Below are 20,423 nucleotides of genomic sequence, written 5' to 3'. Positions count from 1 at the left end.
TAAGTGGCATTTTTGGTACTTTTAATTGTGCAAAACCGCCCCACAGGCTTCCCATCAAACTATAGCAGGCTACCGATCATCGCAATGAATTCCTCGACCCTGAAAACCCCCCTGGAAACCATTCTTGTCCTTGAAAAAAATCACATTTTTGTCAAAAACTTGAAATTTCATCTTTCTGGAGAATTCAAACACAGTTTGCAGGAGAATAATGAGGTTTCATGAGCTTCGGTTTGCGGCATTGAATTCGCTGTCCCAAAAAACCCCCAGGCCCAAATTTTCAGCTTGTTTGAAGGACATTTTCTCCAGTGGTTTTTTGGCCCCTTCTTCCCACCTCCTAGTGGGCAATAGTGGAATCAACAAGTATGGAGAAAAGTGAGCGATTTTTCCGCAACAAAGACGATTTGGTACTAATTTTGGGTCGCTGATTTCGAATATGACCTTCATTTTCTTGGGAGATGCGTCTAAGAGGCATTTTTGGTACTTTTCATTGTGCAATACCGCCCCACAGGCTTCCCATCAAACTGTAGCAGGCTACCGATCATCGCAATGAATTCTTCGACCCTGAAAACCCCCCTGGAAACCATTCTTGTCCTTGAAAAAAATCACATTTTTGTCAAAAACTTGAAATTCCATCTTTCTGGCGAATTCAAACACAGTTTGCAGGAGAACAAAGCGGTTTCATGAGCTGCGGTTTGCGGCATTGAATTCGCCGTCCCAAAAAACCCCCAGGCCCAAATTTTCAGATCGTTTGGGCGACATTTTATCCAGGGTTTTCTTTGTCCCCTTCTGCCTACTCCCTAGTAGGCAATGGTGGAATCCAAAATGGAATGGATAAAAGTGAGCTACTGGTCCACAACAAAGACGATTTTGGACTAATTATGGGTCGCTGATTTCGAATATGACCTTCATTTTCTTGGGAGATGCGCATAAGTTGCATTTTTGGCACTTTTCATTGTGCAAAACCGCTCCACAGGCTTTCAATCAAACGCTAGCGAGCTACCAATCATCGCAATGAATTCCTAGACCACGAAAACTCTCCTGGAACCCATTCTCTTCTCTTTTGCGGGAATTCGATTCTTGAAAAATTCACATTTTTGCAAAAAACTTTGAATTTCATCTTTCTAGCGAATTCAAACCCAGTTTCCAGGAGAACAATGAGGTTTCATGAGCTGCGGTTTGCGGCATTGAATTCGCCGTCCCAAAAAACCCCCAGACCCAAATTTTCAGAAGTTGAACAGAAATTCCTTATATCAAAGATGGTACAATACTTTATCTAAGAATACTGAACTAATCCATTTTCATGTCAACATGTCCCTGTTAATGTTGATGTGAAATTCGACACAACGTTTTGCCTCTATAACTCAAATTTCTTGTTGAAAAAACTTGTTAATTCTAATCTCATTGATGCAAACCTGTTTTACAAACACATCGGAGTTACTTAAAGTAGTACATTTATGTCCATAAACATGTATGTTTCACTCAAATACTTACACACGTATAATATGTGTTTTCACTAAATTCCATGGTAAAAAAAAAACTTTCATCTAGGTAATTCAAACTTTGCTACCTCAAAATATACCAAAAAAAATGAACTTCCATAACTCGACCTTCAATAACTTGAAAACTCCGATAGCTCGAAGTCAACTCTTTCTCCCTTCAGCTTTGAGTTATTGAGACTCCACTGCAATTCATATCACTGATGAGAATTTTTATTTTATTTTTACGATTTTTGGAAGCCTCAAAGGTAATAAAATTTGTTTATCCTAATTGAGACTCCACTGTATTAATATGTACTATCTATATTTTGTAACTCCACTAGTCTTTGTTTGAAGCTTTCAATCAGTCCAGTCCAGTCATTCTGTTTGATTTTTTTTTGTCTTGGTAGGTCAGTCTTGTCCACAGAAGCAGATCTGAAACGATCCCCAAACCAGAACCAATTATTAAATCCCGATTCAAATTCAATCCCAAAACATACTTATCCTGAAACCAAAATTGTTATTTTTGTTGATCCCTAAACTGGAAAAATCCTGGAACCGATATAATTTTGAACCCAAAACAATCCCAGAACTGAAACAAAATAGTTTCAGTTTCAGGATTTCAAATTTTTTCCCCTATGTATTTGACTGTGATAAATTGTCATTTTACATCATTTATCATCATTCATTCAGATTATAATTAAAATTACTCGACAAATTGAGTAAAATATGCATTTAAAACATTCTAATTACACCATCAGAGTCATTATGTCAAAACCTCCCATTTTTTTTAGACCCCTTGCAGGGTTCATTAGTCAATTTGAGCTTGAAATTGGTTGAAATGAAAATCCCAAAACTGAAAGTGATTCATCCCAGAACTGAAACAATTTTTTCAATCCCAAAACGAATCCTGAAACCAAAATAAAAATTTAGAAGAACAAATTCCAAAACAAATCCAATCCTAAATTGCGTTTTAGACCACAGCTCTGGTCTAGTTCAGTCCTGACCAGAAATTTTTATCCTGGGCATGGGTCACTGGGTCAGGCCAGGTCCAAAAAACAGTCTCATAAACTTCCAGCACATTAGATGCGTTGAAAAATGGGAATTTTGATTTCAGAATATTAAAACTTCAAAAAGAAATTTAATCGTACCTAATGAAAATTTTATTGAAATAGGCATCTAAACTGCCATGAAAAATTGCAAAATTAGATGTAACTATGGTACAAACCACGGCCATTTGAGCAATTTTTTAGAAAGGTCTTCAGTGCAGGTCATGTTCCTGGTATTTTTTCTGAAGAGGGTCATCCCTTTGGTTACTATTGATGTAAATTTGTTTCAGAGGGGTTAGGTCTGGTCTGGCCCACTCGGTCTTGTCAATTGTGAGCATTTTTGGGTTTGGTTGTGGTCAACTGGTCATTGATACAGTTTTTTGGTCCGGTCTGACAAGCCTGATTCTGGTCCTGGGTGCCAGAACACTCCAGGTATCAATTAAAATGTCTGGAATGTACCCAGGGGCACCTTACATGGAAATGATATAAAAATTGTAAATGTATGTGTAAATAGGTACATAATTATTATGTTATTATTCCATCAACAATTTTCTTAATAAAAAAAATACAACCCACAAATTATATAAAAATAAATATTTTTGGGATGTTTTTATTAATTACTTACTAGACTAGATTATTACACCCTTCTTGAGGAAGTTTATAATGAAGTTTTCTAGGTTATGTTTCTTCATTAAGGTGATGAATTTTTCAATTATGGAGGAGTATTGTCTGGAATGAAGGGTGTTGTTAGGATAATGAATGTTAAATTCATGGAATGAAGGAATTTTGTAAGTATTTTTATTCATTAGGTATCTTTGCTGGAGTATATCATTTTTCATTATTTGTATTACATCTTGACATCTATCTATCAGCTACCTTACCTATTTCAGCAATACATCATTTTTTATAAACATTATACAACTTCATAGTTTCATGTTTGATCTCAAAACTAATCAAAGTAATGGATCCAATATCTACACATACTTATCCAATATCCATAAAATTTAAAACTAAATCTTATCAATTAATATTCAACAAAATTATACTACACATCCACATTTTTGATAACACCTATGAAAATCACCTCCTACTTCATTTGCGTTTGCATTTAGTACATAAATATCATACACCTTTTTGAAAATAGCTTTGGTTGTGTAACTTTTTACTATGCCCACTGAATCTTCACCTGATGCGCAGAAGAGAGCTGGAGTTTCATAACCGTACCATGGAAAGCACAAATAATATATATGAATTATGGCTGAGTCCTCCTTTATACTACTTATGTTGTCCAATATTTCATTGTATTCTCTCTTTGTGCAACCATCAGTGTTTTTGTTTCTATGGTAGATAGCACAAGCGCAAAGTTTTCTTTTGATATCATCAGAAACTTGGAAGGAAATATCTGCTCCAGAAATTATTCTCTTTACTGAAATGCATATAAACACATTGTTAGCTATCATCTGCAACATTGTGTAAGTATCTTTTGCTTTCTTAACATTGGCATAATCATTAAACCCTATCAAAAGCTGTGTGTCTGTGTACTCTACTTCTTTGTATGTTACCCCATCTCTTGTGTTTGAAGTGGACTTTGGAATAGGTTGCAGCCTTAGCTGATATTGATGTAGGCAATGGAATCTTTTAAATTCAATGAATAGGTACTATTATGTACTTAACGTCTAAGTTTATCATTTAGAATACTCACAGTAACCAATTCCTCCCCATGAACTTTCATACATTTTTCTTATTGATTCATGTTCTCCTTTTACAAATTGCTGATTTACACAATCTCCTGCGTGGACCATTAAAAAACAGTTGATGACGCAACATAATCCAAAAATTGAAATTGATTCAATATTCATTTTTTATGTTTTAGCAAAATATTTTCTGATTGTTGAACTGATGAAACTGAATTATTGCTTGAGAAAAATGTAAGCTCACTGAGAAAATTGTTGGAATAAGATGTGTGTGATGTTGTGCTTATACCTACATATAAGGCATAGCAGCATAGAAGAGTTGATGAGATACAGTCTTATGACATGACGTATGGAATAAGTAACCAACTTTACAATGGAATACCTAACGCAGAAAAAATTTGTAGACAGCTGTTCACTAATTACTTTGGATGTTCAAACTGCGAGAATTTCTCGTTCCTACAAATTAAATCTTTTGTGTAATCAACATGATCCTTCTGCATATTATGCTTCTACCAAGTTGTTACAATAATTGCAGAGTGTGTCAAGTTGTTACCTGAATTTTAGGTATGGAGAATTGGAGAATGATGTGGAAAATTTTCAGAGAGAAATGGTTTGTTCTGAAGCAAAGGAAAATTTGTGGAAGATGATAATGTTATATCAGAAGAAAATTCATGTTATAGACAATTGTTCTGCTAAACATCTAATGAGAAAAATACATATGAAAAAAATTATGGAGTTTGTGAATAAATTTTCAAAAAAGAGGTACCTAGTTGATAAAATTTGATCATTGGAAAACTTTTTGACTTTCCGCAAGAATTTTGGTGAAATTATTTGATTGACATGAATTAAAATGGAGATCTTTTTAAAATTTCAATTTCCAAATGAAAAGTTTTCCCGGTTTTCATGATTTTTTAACAATTTACCTATGCAAATTTTAGTAATCTGCTGTTGATTGGGGTACAAAATTTTTCTCAATTTTCGATTATTAAAAAATTTAGCATAATATTGCAGTGAAAGAAAGTTTTGCAATATTCAGAAAGTTTTGATATTTCACACTATTTCTGAAACAAATTTTAATTTTCGTTGTTTTCAACCTTTTTTTGAGCAATTTTTGCCTTGAGTATTTGCATGAATTTGCTGTAAAAGTGATTTTCTTTTTGTTACAGGATTTTGCCGCATCTGCATTCAAGTTTTCCAAATTCTCTTCAAATAAATCCGAAGAGAAATGAGTGAACTGAAAAATAGTTTTCAAATTGTGGAAATAAATTAAGAAAAATAATTATTCACGTGCATTGTAAGTTGAAATATGTAAGTATTTATGTGATTTTATGGAAAATAAATTACTTATTGTTGTTTTCTATACTAAACTCTTCATTGATAAGTAGGTACCTACTCCATATTTTCCGGTGTTGGTTTTGCCAAAACGTCCAAAGTATCCTGCATAATGCAAGAAGTGATGTCTAATTAGTAATAATCGACTATTCGTACACCCTATTTTCAATTTTGAACAAGTTCATAAATTTGCCCAGTAAGGTTGCAAAATAAGACCAATTTCATTAGGAGAACATGGGATATTAGGAGATTCGATGCTCCTAATACTTGAACGTTTAGAGAGCTTTTTAGGCTGTACATACAGTTGTAGTGGGGAATTCTTACATGAGGAGAATCCATTGTCGGTGTTGGTTCTGCCAAAAAGCTCAAAGTTCCTTATGAAATGAAGCATTTCTTCAAAAAAGTTGAACTTTCAGGTACAAAAAATTTTCAACGACTAAAATAAATGAGCTTGACGTGATCAGCGTTGCCTAATTAGTGATTATCAACTATTCGTACTCCCTATTTGGCTTTCATTCGGCAATAAAGCTCAATTTTGAAAAAGCACAAATTTTCCAATTTTGATCATTTTTGAGTATAAAAAGATGCTAAATGAGACCAATTTCGTTAGGAGAATATAGAGTATTAGGAGGTTCGATACTCCTAATACTTGAACTTTAGAATCAATTTTGTGAGGTTTAGAGAGCTTTTTAGGCTGTACATATAGTCATAGTGGTGGTTTTTGGGTACGGAGAATTCGTTTCCGGTGTTGGTTCTACCAAAAAGCTCAAAGTTCCTCATGAAATAAAGCTTTTTTCAACAAAGTTGAACTTTCAGATACAAAAAAGCTCCGACGCTGAAATTGAACAAGCTTGATGTGATCAGCGATGCTTAATTAGTGATAATCGACTATTCGTACACCCTATTAGGCTTTCATTCGGCCAAAAAGCTCAATTTTGAAAAAGTTCAGATTTTCTACTTTTAGTGATTTTCGAGTATATTTGATGCAAAATGAGACTAATTTCATTAGGAGAATATAGGATTTTAGGAGGTACGATACTCGTAATACTTTTGAATCAATATTGCGAGCTTTAAAGAGCTTTTTAGCCTGTACGAAATGTATGAATGGGGGGTTTTGAGGGGCGGAGAATCCATTTCCGGTGTTGGTTCTACCAAAAAGCTTAAAGTTTCCTCTGAAATGAAGCTTTTTTTAAAAAAATTGAACTTTCAAGTACTAAAAAGCTTCGACGCTTAAAATAAATGAGCTTGACGTGATCAGCGATGCCTAATTGGTGGTAATCGACTATTCCTACACCCTATTTGGCTTTCATTCGGCCAAAAAGCTCAATTTTGAAAACGTGATAGCAGCGTCATCTATGAGCATGATAGGTGAAATAACTTTCTTAACGAGAGAACGAATTCGCAAATTTATGATGCAGCGCTTCAGGCGGTGGAAATGAGAAGTTCTTTTGTAATCGAGATTTCGGATATAGAAAGAGATAATTTCAACTTGATTTTCCACATTAACAAAAGGAGTTCCAGTTTTGGCCGTCTGCAGCGCTGCATCATTTTTTTCAAAATTTGTTCTCTTTTTAAGTAGTTTACTTTTTCCATTAGAGATAGCGCCACAGTCGTATAGGTATTTTAAATAATTTTCTGAGCTCGCGAGAGGCGACTTTTTAGGATGTATGAACTTTCGTGGGGGGGGGGGGGGTTAAACGCGGATATTCTGTTTCCGTTGTTGTTGTTGCCAAAAAGCTCATAGTTTCCTGTGAAATGCAGCTTTTTTTCAAAATAGTTCAACGAAATGAAAAAAAAAATAGAAAAAATAAAAACTATTTCATCATCAAAATTGTATCATACAATACAAAAATGCAATAAAACATTCAAATAATAACAAATTCTCAAATATGTTAGTACAATAACTCGTGTTGAAAAATACTTCAAATATCGTCGACAAAATCCTTCAACATTAAATCAACATCACCATCTTCTTCAGGCCACAAGGAACTTCGGCTCTTCGAATCGTCTTTAGTCGAAGACTCGTTGACAGAAGAAGCATTCGAAATGGTAGTATCGACAGGATTCTTTTCAATACTCGACTCCTGCTGTTGTTGTTTATCCGAGATCAAATTATTCTTCGATGTTACATCCATTTTAAATTTCTTAGGCGAAGGTGAATCGCTCCGCTCTTCCACCAAAGGCTTCTCAGCAGGTGCGATCTCCCTGATGCGAGATTTCATCGCATTACAACCCCCATCACGATTATTTTCAGCCGGAGTAGGATCTTGAACGATACTCTGGTTAGATTTGGTCAGGTTGTTGGCTTGTTCGCGAGATTTCAACACCTCTGCGACTTTCTGCGGTGCACTAAGTGCTGGAGTTTCAATCGAGGCAGTCACAGCAAGTAAACGTTCCACATCAGCTGATGGTTTAGTAGTTTGTACGGTTTCACTGACGAACGATAAACTGGGAGCTTTGGGATGGTTTATCGCCTCGATTTGGGTAACAGCGAATTTACAGAATGTTGAAATCTGCGAAACAGAATGAAGCCATTAGATAGGTGTCTGGAGGAATGTATTAGATTGAGAGAAACTTACTGAAACTTGAGGATCGTTGACTCCGGCGTTGAATATATTCACAGCGTACGACGTAGGAGCAAACCATTTAGGATGAGGTTCTGTCAAAAGGGTGAGTAAAGTTCCATACAGCATCAGACGACATCTAGCGTTCGAGTACATCGATGGGTATTCTTGTTCTGTGCTGCATTTTTGGATATCCAGCAACAGGTTAACGATCACAGTTTGCACGGTCTAAAAAAGATTAAGTACATCAAAATATTAAAAAACTGCATACAAATTGATAGAATTTGAAATATTATGATGTATGTAGAAATACCTTGTGATGCTCCCATTTGATGAATACGGAGGCGTTACGTAACATTAATTGCAATGTATTGTGAGCCAAGCAACATACGTCTTCGTCTGAGACTTCACCAGAGGAGTTGGATACTTCTGGGTTTAGACTCATTTCGCTGCTGATATGGCTACGTTTACGTTTGCCTTTCTTTTTTTGCGGATCGATCTACAGCATGAAAAAAAATTCAGAATTAAATGAAAAATTCATTGAATAGAAAAAGAGGCGAAAATAATACTCACCAGAAGACTTATACTTTGTTTACGATGTTCCATGCTTGAAATTAACAGAGGAACTAGTTCATCGGCGAAAACTTCAATTGAACTGCAAGATCCAGCAACTGATAGCCATGTGCACAATGTGGAGTATGCTTTTCTCCTCACATCTCTGCAAAATATGAAAATAGTTTACATATTTGAACATTGAAACGACAATCCAAGCAACAAAAATTAAATTAAAAAATTTTAAATGTTTGAAAAAAAATTTCAAGTTGAAAAATATTTTTAAAAACAAATGTCAGTAAGAAAAAAATCAAAAAATATTTTTTTGGAAGCATATTTGGATGAAAAACCTTGAAAAATATTTCTTAAAGAAAATTTGAAAAAAAAACGACAAAAACTTATGAAAAAAAAATTGGAAAAACTTTTTTTAAAACAACAATTTGGAAGTAGGTATTTTTTGGAAAAAATTCAAATTTTTGAATAAACACTTATTTTTTGGGAAAAATTGAAAATGTTTTAAAAAAAAATATTTCTTGAAGGAAAATTCAAAAAAAAAAAAAAAAAAAAAAAAAACAGAATTTGGACATACAACTTTGAAAAAACTATTCTTTGAGAAAGAAAATTAAAAACAAAACTAAAAAAGGTTTGAAAAAAATTTTCAAAAAACTTTTTATAAGAAAATAGTAAAACCATTTTATGAGAAAATTTTTTAAAACAAACATTCTGAAATAATTTTGACCAAACAGTTGAAAAAATTGGAAAAAAATTCAAAAAAGTATTCAAAAACATTTTTTGAAAGAAGATTTGGAAACATTTTTTGGAAAACAATTCGAATTTAAAAAAAAAAAACAATTTTTCTGAATGAATTGATGAAAATACAAGTAGTTTTGAAAAAAAGTATTTTGAATTACAAAAAATTATTATCTGAAAAAAAATTTATAAAAAGTCAAGTTTGTAAGTAAAATTTTGAAAAAAAATAAAAAAAGGCGTGACTTGGACAACATTTTTGTTAAAAATTGGTAAAAACATTTTTTGAAAGAAGAATAATTTCTGTAAGCTTAATAAAAATTCAGAAATATTTTATACAAAAACATTTGAAAAATGTCTTTTAAAAAAAATGTAAAAAAAAAAAATAAAAAACCACAAAAATTTGAAAAACATTTCCGAAATTTTCAAAAACACTTATTTGTTCAGAAAAATTGGAAATGAAGAGTGATATTCCAAAACTCGCTTTGTCCATTTTTATCAAAGTTGGGTTTTCAGTGGTACCTGGTAGATGAAGTATTAACTCACATTCTTACATCATCAACCTACCAAAATGAGGTGTTAAACGCACCTAAATAGCCAATTCACTAAAAATTTAAAAAAAAATAATGTTCCAAAACGCGCTTTGTCCATTGTTATTGAAATTTTTTTCAGCAGTATTTAGTGGATGAAATATATACCTACACTCCTACATCATAAATCCACCCAAATAAAGTGCTAAACTCGCCTAAAAAGCCAATTTACCCGTTTAAAGGGAAACTGTTTTTCCTCTCTCCTGAAAAGTTGAGAAAATGGACAAAGCGAGTTTTGGAATATCACTCTTCAAATGTATTTGGAAAAAAACATTTTTATGTAAGAAAAATTGAAGAGAAAGGATTAAGCATAAAATTTTTTTAAAAAACGTTTAAAAATTGCAAAAAAAAGTTTTGAAAATTTTGTTCATAAAATGGCAAAAATATTTTCTAAAAAAGTTAAAGCAAAAATTCACAGATATTTTGGATAAAACTTTCAGAAAATGAAGACAGATTTTAAAAAATCCAAAAAAAATTCAAAAAAAAAGATCAAAAAACTTTTTTAGAAACAAAAATTTGAAAATATTTTTTGAAAAACAGTTCAAATTTTATAAGAAACACTTTTTAGCAACAAATAAGTATGTCAATTACCAAGAAATTTTTTAGGAAAAAAATTGAAAAAAACTGAAAGCCAAATAAACTTAATGTTAAAAATATTTTCAAATAGAAATTTTAAAAAAAGTTTTGAAAACAAGATTAAAAAATCTTTTTTAAAGCAAAAATTTGGAAATATTTTTGGAAAAAAAATGAAAAAAAACATGAGCTAAACAACCTTGATGTGAAAAATATTTTTAAATGAAAATTTTTAAAAAAATTTAAAAAACAAGATTAACAAATCTTTTTAAAGCAAAAATTTGGAAATATTTTTGGAATTTTTTTTTAAAAAATACTTATTTTTTGGAAAAATTGAAAATATTTTTGGAAAAAAATCCCCCAAAAAAACCAAATTTGAACATTGAACTTTAAAAACCATACTTTTTGAAAAACAATTAAAAAATACTTGATTTAAAAATAGAAAAAAAAATTGAAAAAGATGGAAAAAAACTTCATATAAAAAGATGATAAAATCATTTCATGAAAAATAAAAATTTTTGAAACAAAAATTCTGCAATATTTTTTGGAAATAAATGTTGAATAACATTTTTCGGAAAAGAAATTTTGAAAAATATCTGTTGGAGAATATTCAAACTTACCTTATTATCTACCCAGTTATTTTTTTGGAAAATAAATTTTATATAAGTCGGAAATAGAGGGCCGCTTTTTAAAAAAAAATCAAAACCTTATTGGGAAAAAATTCAAAAAAATAACTTTTTTGAGAAATTTAACTAAATATAGCAGAATGTAAAAATGAAACAAAACAAAATATTACATTTTTTCAAAACAACGACTTTAAAAAAAAAAAAATTAGAAAAAAAAGTCAGAAAATATTTTTTGGAAAAAAGTTTTTAAACAATATTTTTTGGAAGAGAAATTCTAAAACATGTTTTTTGGAAAATATTTATCTTACCTAACTACTTATTTTTTTAGAAAATGAATAACGAAACTTGGAAAAATAGGCACCATTTTTTTAAAAAATCCAAAATATATCAGAAAAAAATTCAAAAATGAACTTTTAAAAATTCAACAGTAAAAATGGAATGAAAAAATGAAACAAAAAATTATTCAAATTCTTTAAAACAATGACTTGATTCATTTTAAAATTTACCTATAATAAATTTTTTAAATTTCAAATTATATAGTTCAGAAAATATAATTATTACGCAAAAATGAACTTTTTTGTCACATACCTGAAGGGTTTAATAGTTTCATTGGCTCGCGCAATAATAGAAATCCATTTCAACGACTGAATGCATAATTTACATATCAACGTACTATGCACGATTAAATTCCTCTTCGCACTGCATAGGAGTAAAACAAAACGACCAAATTAATCAATCAAAATCACAACTAAAAACAAACAATGATAAAAAAGAAATTACCCAAAGAAAGACCACTCAAAACTTACCTAATTATCACAGCTTGCAACAAATCAAACGCACACAGATGCAGAAAAGGTAGATTAGCTCCCAAAGCGATAATATCGTTGGTCAAGCTTTCATCCTGTAGGGTAACATTGGTGACGGATAGAATTCTGCATATTAAATTCATCGTATTCCTCACATTGAACGACTTCCCAACAGGGAACTTTCCTCTGAAAAAAAAATAACAGTACAATATTAAAATCTAGTAGCATTTTTTACATTATTGAATCATTGGAATAATCTTACGTACAAAAGCATAGACTGCATCATACTGGTCAACACGTTGCAACTTCTACGTAAACCGAAGTATCTCATCGTAGGACTAACTTGATACTCTGGTTTCAATTCCAAAAAATCATCAAAAGCTGTCTCGTTCAGTTTATCTGAATCAATCTGTAACATTACAAATCATCGGTCATCGGTTTCACAATATTCATAGGTATAAAATAAAATACATCACATAGCTGAGCTAGTTTTAATGTACGTACCTTCATTTGTTCAATATCTCCGTAAAGTTGATCCAATAATTTATGATAAGTTGAGATACAAGCGTTGAATTGAGACGTCCAACGTTCCTTGTAATTTACCCCTTGTTGGCCAGCACTTCCACACGAATGAAGTAACATCAAACAACCAGCAGCTACAGAAACGATCTCGTCGTATTCGCAATAATTCTTCAACGTAAAAACGATATGTTTATAGAGCTGAGTCTGAAAAAAAAACAAACACATCACTGAGTAGTAAAAAAAACACGAGGAAAGTAAATGTAGAAGTGAAAAGAGAAGAAAAACTAACTCGATACTGACTGCACGAAGAAGAATACCCATCGAGAAGTGATCGTAAACAGATCAACTTTAGAATCACAGTCTGTGCAAAAAAAAAACACCATTTTAGTAACAATTTCGATAAAATTTTCTGAACGTAAATACTCGTAAATATCGAAAAATACTCACACTTTTAGCAGTACTGGAGCAATTATTCAACCGTTCTACGATCCTTGGTATCATAGCTGCGTTGATCTGCTTCTTTAAATCCGGACTACCGACAGATCTGACGATCAAATTATCTGAAAAAAAAGATGGATCAGATTAGCCACTCACTCTCAATCTCAAATATCACCATTTAAAATACTACAATACTCACTGAGAATCTTCAGTTCTACATTTATCGACTGAGGAGACCACTGAGTACAATGCTGCATCCATAATATAGCGTTCGAAGTGAACACATCGTCTGAACATTGTTTCGAACATTTTCCCAACACTTGCAAAGCTCGTAACCGGTCACCCAATGGATTATGTAAGGCTGCATTAATCAACGACACGATTTCTTGAACGTTTGCATTTTCCTGTCGAGAAAATAAATTTAGTGTCAACATTGAAGGAGAAAAAAAAGCAATTAAAAATTAGGATTACAAATTACTCGTACTCACAGCGAAATTCAAAAGCTGGCTTTCCTCGACGAAGGCTAGTCCATTATTGAAGCACTGAGTATTCACGTCTACGTCTTTCAGCAACGAATGAAGCACAGTTAAGTTGGTTTCCATGTTCTTGAATTCATTCGAATCCTATTCCCGATAAGTAATTAATTAATACGTTGTCGTAAATGTAATTAATTTAGCGAAAGAAATGAAAAATGAAGACCAAAAATGTGAATATTATGTACAATGCACGTGTTTTGTTATCACTGAGCAGTGTTACCGAAGCTCAGAACACCAAAAGAACGGATAACAAACATGGGATTGGGTAATTTACAGTAATTACACAATTTTTCATAAACTTTGTCAATTTTTAAATAAATTATCAAGAATATCAAGATAGGTACATGAATTTTGAATTAAAATTACCAAAAGTAGGTAGGAAGGTAGGTAGCCATGGAACTACAGGGTGGCCAGAAATATCGGGTACCCCTAAGAAAGTTTTTCATTAAAAATATAGGTTGGCAACGTGAAATAGATGCATATGATTGGTGGAATGTTATCTCTCCAGTCCAACAACCAATCATGTGTTATCATTATTATCATTCACTGTGACCAACCGAAGTATTTAGTTAGAAAACTTTTACTTACTCATGGTTTTTCAAACTTTGTAGTTTGTTCTTTGTTCTTGATTTAGTCGCACTAATTTCATAAATTTTCGTCGGGGTTTCTCGGTTTCATGCCGACTGTCCGAGTCCCTGCAACGTTGCCTTATGGCAAAAAAGCGAGGCTTTTGAGTAATTTTTGAGAAAAGAGTAAAAATAATTAGCATACCTAACTGTGATGGCATTTGTAAAATAAATACCTACCTGAATAAAAAAATTGAAAATTTCAGCAAAAATTAAACATTTTTGGGAACTATTGGCAAATAAAACATTTTTTTTTTCATTTTTTGTCAAAAAATCAAGTTTTTTTTGCAACTCTGCGGTAAAGATGAAGAGCGAGGTTTTTAGTAATCTTTGCCAGAAATCAACCTGTGTCCTGCTGGCAATTATTGGCAAAATATAATAACATCGGAAAAACGGGCCTTTTTTTTAATTTTTAGACAAAAAAAGCGAATCTTCTGGATACTTTTTGGAAAAAATTAAGACTTCTTGGATTTTCTTCTACACATCAATCACATGAAGCTTTTTTGGAGGGGGGGATTCAATTTTGTAAACCACAGATCTAGGTACCTATAATTTTTAATAAGGAAATATGTATGTACTTTACATAGTATGACAACATGTACTTATTTAAGTAAAAAACTCAACAAAATAACTGGTAATATAAGAAGATATTTGCGTATGAACTAATTTTCATGCAAATTGCCAGGATCATAAAAAAGTCCAGAAATTCTCTTCATTCGGAATAAAGAATAACATGTACAAATCATGTCCTCAGAGAGAGGCTCAGACGTGACATTCCAAATTTCCAGGGTACATTTTTTTTCAATTACCTGCCCAATAGAAATTGGAATAAGCTATCGTGTTATTCGTTTACTTCTTCAAAAACATATCTAGCATATCTTTCATCAAACCAGGGCGGGATTTGGTCAACGCATTCCATATTTCTGTCTCAAAATTGACAGGATTCTCTTTGATGAATCGTAGAACACGCACCTTTAATACTTCAGCATTATGCATATCAGCCAGTACTAAAATCTTGCCTGCATTTTCTGATGTTATTTTCGTGACTAGAAGTCCTTCGCAAGCGTTTTTCAGTTCTTTTAGGTTGTATTTATCCGCTGCAGGGAGTAATTCGAAAGCAGATTCTTCCAAATCTACCACCTTCCCTGTGTAAATGTAGTGTAACATTTCTTCGAATGTTTCTTGTTCGATATCTGTAATTACAATGTGATTTTTATGGTTTTCTAGCATATCGTTTGCAAACATGGCGTCAAATACTGAACTGCGAGCGGCTAAAATGATTTTATGTGATGGATAGTCCTTGCCTTTAACCGAGAGAGTCACGTCACTTAAATTTGCATTGATGCGAATCTTTTCGAGATCACGTGAAAGGCTGCATTGCATAGTTTTAAACGGATTCGAGTCCGATAAAGTAGAATCACGAGAACTGATATTGTTAGTTTTTAAATAACGCAGGTGGCAAACGAGACGTAATTTATCGTCATTTACTAGGTTCCGCTTACACTCCAAAAGGCTACAAAAATACAATCTAAAACCTCGGATGGATCCATTAAAAGTAAGCTGGAAAGAACCTTCTTTCTCAGTTTTAGAATGATAGCGGCCTCGCTGGTTGCTCACCGAAATTTTCAAATTTCCAGATACGGGACTGTACTTTTTGAAATCATCGCCAGAAGCAGGAAGCAAGATAAAAGAAACGTACTCTTGATTTCCCCTGAAATTAATAATTACAAATCTCGTGAATGTCGCGTTGATTGCCGAATATAATAATAAATTAACTTGAATAAACTAACCCAAACGAATAATTCACAGAATCGATTGCGTACCTACTTAAGTACCTACTTATAGCATATGTAATATTATGAAGTGATAGGGGGAAGGGTGGACCTTTTTTCAGCTTACATAGAAAGTTTTATGGTACCAACATCGGCCATGAATTTCACTCAAAATTCACACCCTGCAGCACACAAGAATTTAATCAACTAAACGAATTTACCTCTCAAATGTAATAAACAAAATTAAAATTTTTAGCTGAAAATTCTTCATTCTGAGTCAGAAGGAATAGTAAATTGTCAGAGTAAACAAAGAAGTTGATGGAAAAAAGAAGAGAGATGAAGACAGACTCTGGGATACAGCAGATAGAGTAGGTACCTATATAGAAACTTGCAAGACTCTGAGAAAAATGTTAAGATAGGGCATCAGAAAATACAACACAACACGGATAATGGAGACAATTGAAAAGAACAGCAGTATGAAGTCCTCAGAGGTGACCTGAAAATTGGAAATAGATAGAATGATCATGGGAATGAAAGATGAGTCTGGAAAATATTTATGTGGAATAAAGAAGAAGTAATAAGAGTAATTGCGGATTTCTATAGGAAACTACATACCTAGACATATATATGATGACACCCTGCAGCCTCAGCACTCCCAAATACCATCCACCCCCTCAGTCCCACCAATTACAATACAAGAGATAAAGAAGAATTTAAAGCAAATGAAAAACAATAAATCACCAGGAAAAGACGCAGTTATAACAGAAATTATAAAACTGGGTGGGTGGAGATGAAATAAACAAATACCTGGCAGTGCTATTTAACCAGTGCCTAGAAGAAGGAAAAATCCCAGATGAATGGAATGATGCTGAAGTGGTTTTGATTCATAAAAAAGGAGACAAAGCTGATATAAAAAACTATCCTCCAATAAGCCCACTTTCCTATATGTACAAACTATTCACAAGAATAATAATTACCACAAGGCTGACAGAAAAGCTTGACAAAGACAAAGCCCAACCTGATAAACAAGCAGGATTTTGTAAGGGAGGAAGCACAATTAACCAAACCAACAAATTTAGAATGCCCCTATGTTTAGCATTCATTGATTTTGAAAAAGCATTTGACTCTTTGCAAATGGTGTCTATGATGACAGCTCTTGAAAAGATTGGAATTGATCCTGCTTACCCTACATGTGATCACATATAGTTACAGAAATGCCACAGCTTCTATTACAGTCAATGGGGAAACAGCAAAAATAAGGCTCAAAAAGGGAATATGACAGGGAGATGCTCTTTCATTTAAATTTTTCACAGCCACACTCTATAATAGCAACAGTTATATATTATGGTGAGAAGGAGGACTGGAGATCTCTGGAGAAAAATTGACCCATTTGCTATATGCTGACAATGTGGTGCTGATAGCACAGGATATGGACAAACTTCAGGGAATGCTAGACAAAGTGAGAGATGCATGTCTAGAAGTAGGACTAAAATTATGAGGGTTGTTACAAAAGTTAGATTCCCACTGCTGGCATTTGCGTAAAAATGAACGAAAACAAAATGTTGAAAAATCATTTGATTCTGTGAACTTTCTAGGTTATTTTGATATATCTAATCATGTTTAAGATTGGAGCCCTTGTCATTTTGAAAATCAGCTTTGCAATGATAGTCCTCAACAAAATGTCTGTCCAACTTCTTAAAATGTCGATTGAACTCTGGTTTTTCACTATCATTCTCATCACCTTGCTATTTTTCACCAGAAAATTTGTTTTTCAGATGAAAAATGAAGTGTCCTGATCACCTGGTGCAAGATCGGAGTGGGGTGGGATGATGGAGTAAGACTGACAATTTGAATTTGTGGATCCAAGCTCTGGTGACTTTGAATTTGTTGATCAAATCTCTGAAGACATCACCAATGCTTCAATCGACAAATTTGAATTGTCAGTCGTCTCCATCATCCCGCACCATTCCGATCATGCACCAGGTGATCAGGACACTTCATTTTTTCATCTGAAAAACAAATTTTCCGGTGAAAAATACCATGGTGATGAGAATGATGGTGAAAAAACGAGTTCAATCGACATTTTAAGAAGTTGGATGGACATTTTATCGAGGACTATCATTGCGAAGCTGATTTTCAAAGTGACAAGGGTTCAAATCTTAAACATGATTATATCAAAATAATCTAGAAAGTTCAGAGAATCAAACCATTTTTCAACATTTCATTTTTGTTCATTTTTACGCAAATGCCAGCAGTGGGAAACTTACTTTCGTAATAACCCTTGTAATAAAGGGAATACCAAGACTATGTGCAATGGGTTTGTAACTGATAAAAAATGGGCCCAGATGGGGGATGAAGAAATTGAAATGGTTGATGGATTTGTGTACCTGAGCCAAGATATGACAATGAATAACAATTTCAACAGAGAGATATCCAGGAGAATAAAGGCATCATGGGCAGGGGCAGCATACTGGAGGCTACAAGGAATAATCAGAGAAAAGTCAATACCAATATGTCTGAGAAGGAAGGTAGCCAATAAATGCATCATCCCAGTGGCCTCTTATGCTAGTGAGACTTGGCATTGACAAAGAAGCTGGAAGATAGAATTGTCAAAATGCAGAGGCGAATGGAATGATCAATGCTGGCCGCTGGGGATAACGCTGCGGGACAAATGGACACTGAAGAAAATTTGTGAGACCACAAGGATTACGGACATTATGGAGACAGCTAACAATAAGCAGAGTAAGTGGCGCCGCTGGTCAGTTCATGTTACCAGAAGCGGGGATCAACGATGGGTGGTAAAGACTACTCAGTGGAGACCAGACAGAAAATGGGCATTAGGAAGACCAAAACGGAGATGGGAAGATGAGATATGGACAGGTGATTGGGAATGGTGGAGTACAGCCCAAGACTGAAACCCGTGGAAAGAAGTTGTGGAGACCTTCATCCAGCAGTGGATTGAGAAAAAGGGCTGAAAAGAAAGAAGAAAGAAAGGAAGAAAAGAGTCAGAATTTCTTTAGCAAGTTTCCACACAATTGACGAGATTTCCAGGAAGACACCTCAAGTACAGTCTTCTGACCAGCATTATTTATTTAGCCAGATACATAGATGAAAAAGTTGCTGAAATTGCAGAAATCCTCGTTTATGGTGCAAGACATCTGCAGCCTGTTTCTTCAAAATTGCAAATAAAATTCGCTTTTCAACAAAATCACCAAAAAATCCTACATTTTTAATTGAAATTGTGACAATAGCCTACTTTTTCATAGATATATGAAAGAAGGACTCACTTTTCGTCAAAATTGCCTCAAAAAGCCGTTTTTTCACCTAAATTGCTACTGAAAATAATGTTTTTTGTTAAGAGGTAGCTCATCTTCTAGGTAAGTGGGTACCTACAGCTTAAAGTGTAGATACAGTTTTAGAGGGATAGAATAGCAAAATTTACATAAGAAAAATCAGTAATTCAAACTTTTCTCAGAAACTACTCCAGCTACAAGCTTCAAATAAACTTTTCTTAAAACTCAACTGGTTTTGGAAAAAAAAAAAAAAACGACAAAAACTGAATGTTCTTGTGTTAATTTCGTATTTTATCCCCCTAAATTCAGTCTTTCATCAGAGAAACACGTAATAATAATTCATACCATGTCGAGATTTTATGCTCCATACACCACTCGAAATCATCACCAATAGCTTTAAAAGGGAGGGATCGAAACTTTTCTCCTGTTTCGCAAAGATCACAATAGTTGTTGATTGTCCATGTATAGGTACAATTTTCCACAGTGAGATTCGAATCTTCTGCCGTTTCATACAAATCCATACCGAGCGAGTCGAATATATGCTTCACGAGCTGTGCTTCCACTCAAGTTCGAAGAACTGTAAAATTATACAAGTACCTATGTAAATACAAGATAAGCACAGAATCAGATCAGAATATGATCAACTGTGGGCTATTTGAAAAACACGAGTTTTAGGTACAAAAGCAACATTTTGAAATTATCGTTCATATCTGACGTAGGAATAGGTACTCACCCTTCGTACAAATCGAGCTTCAGAACTTCAAACACGACGGCTTAGTTGAGGCAATTCTACCTTTACAAATAATTCAACCGTGAAAGTGAAATTATAACTTCTTTCTGAATAGTGTCGAGCTGCCGATTCAATAAAAATTACAGATTGGGCTGGGCTTATTGAAGTGGTTAACAAACATTCAATTCAACTTTATGTACGTAGGTACGTAATAATGAAATGCATAGACGTGGTACCTAGATGTTGAGACGTGGTAAGCGAAACATCGCGAATTTCACTGATAACACCGCTGGTCCGCCGATCACTATGTTGCCAGCTGCTTCCGCAATAGCAATACTGCGTTGTAAAATCTAATTATTATATAAAAATAAAAATCAAATCCAATTCCCCAAGTCCACGACTGCGAGAAGACGATTCCGCGAGAATGTAAAACCATTGGTTTACCAAACAATCTTTCTTATCTCGGGTGAGAATGAAGTGTACTTACTTCAAGGAAAG

General features: G+C 33.4%; 1 protein-coding gene and 1 long non-coding RNA gene across 4 annotated transcripts in view; one reads left to right on the top strand and one right to left on the bottom strand.

The window, feature by feature from the left end:
- LOC135846643 (uncharacterized) overlaps nt 1–5,534 on the top strand; it is a 240,844-nt gene extending 235,310 nt beyond the window's left edge. The window contains exon 9 of the long non-coding RNA XR_010558995.1: nt 5,385–5,534. This is a non-coding gene — a long non-coding RNA (uncharacterized LOC135846643). The remainder of the gene's footprint in view (nt 1–5,384) is intronic.
- Nucleotides 5,535–7,353: 1,819 nt separating this feature from the next.
- On the bottom strand, nt 7,354–20,219 carry LOC135846626 (proline-, glutamic acid- and leucine-rich protein 1-like). 3 transcript variants are annotated; one of them, XM_065365827.1, is made up of 14 exons: nt 19,929–20,219; nt 19,541–19,792; nt 13,457–13,591; nt 13,168–13,372; nt 12,978–13,090; nt 12,820–12,891; nt 12,513–12,734; nt 12,275–12,417; nt 12,009–12,194; nt 11,791–11,901; nt 8,688–8,832; nt 8,428–8,613; nt 8,130–8,342; nt 7,354–8,063 (listed from the first exon to the last, which is right to left on the bottom strand). In XM_065365827.1, exons 2-14 carry the CDS (start codon nt 19,541–19,543, stop codon nt 7,473–7,475), a joined length of 2,325 nt encoding a protein of 774 aa, XP_065221899.1. In that variant the 5' UTR covers nt 19,544–19,792; nt 19,929–20,219; the 3' UTR covers nt 7,354–7,472. The 3 variants fall into 3 exon arrangements, with proteins under 3 accessions (XP_065221899.1, XP_065221898.1, XP_065221900.1); XM_065365826.1 differs by having other exon boundaries at nt 19,541–19,772; XM_065365828.1 differs by lacking the exons at nt 19,541–19,792; nt 19,929–20,219 and adding an exon at nt 14,093–14,375.
- Nucleotides 20,220–20,423: the final 204 nt, after the last annotated feature.

The sequence above is a fragment of the Planococcus citri genome, chromosome 5, assembly GCF_950023065.1.
Source record: "Planococcus citri chromosome 5, ihPlaCitr1.1, whole genome shotgun sequence".
In the NCBI taxonomy this organism is placed as follows: Eukaryota; Metazoa; Arthropoda; class Insecta; order Hemiptera; family Pseudococcidae; genus Planococcus; species Planococcus citri.
The sequence above is the reverse complement of the archived record's forward strand: the minus strand, read 5'-3'. Positions and strand labels throughout refer to the sequence as shown.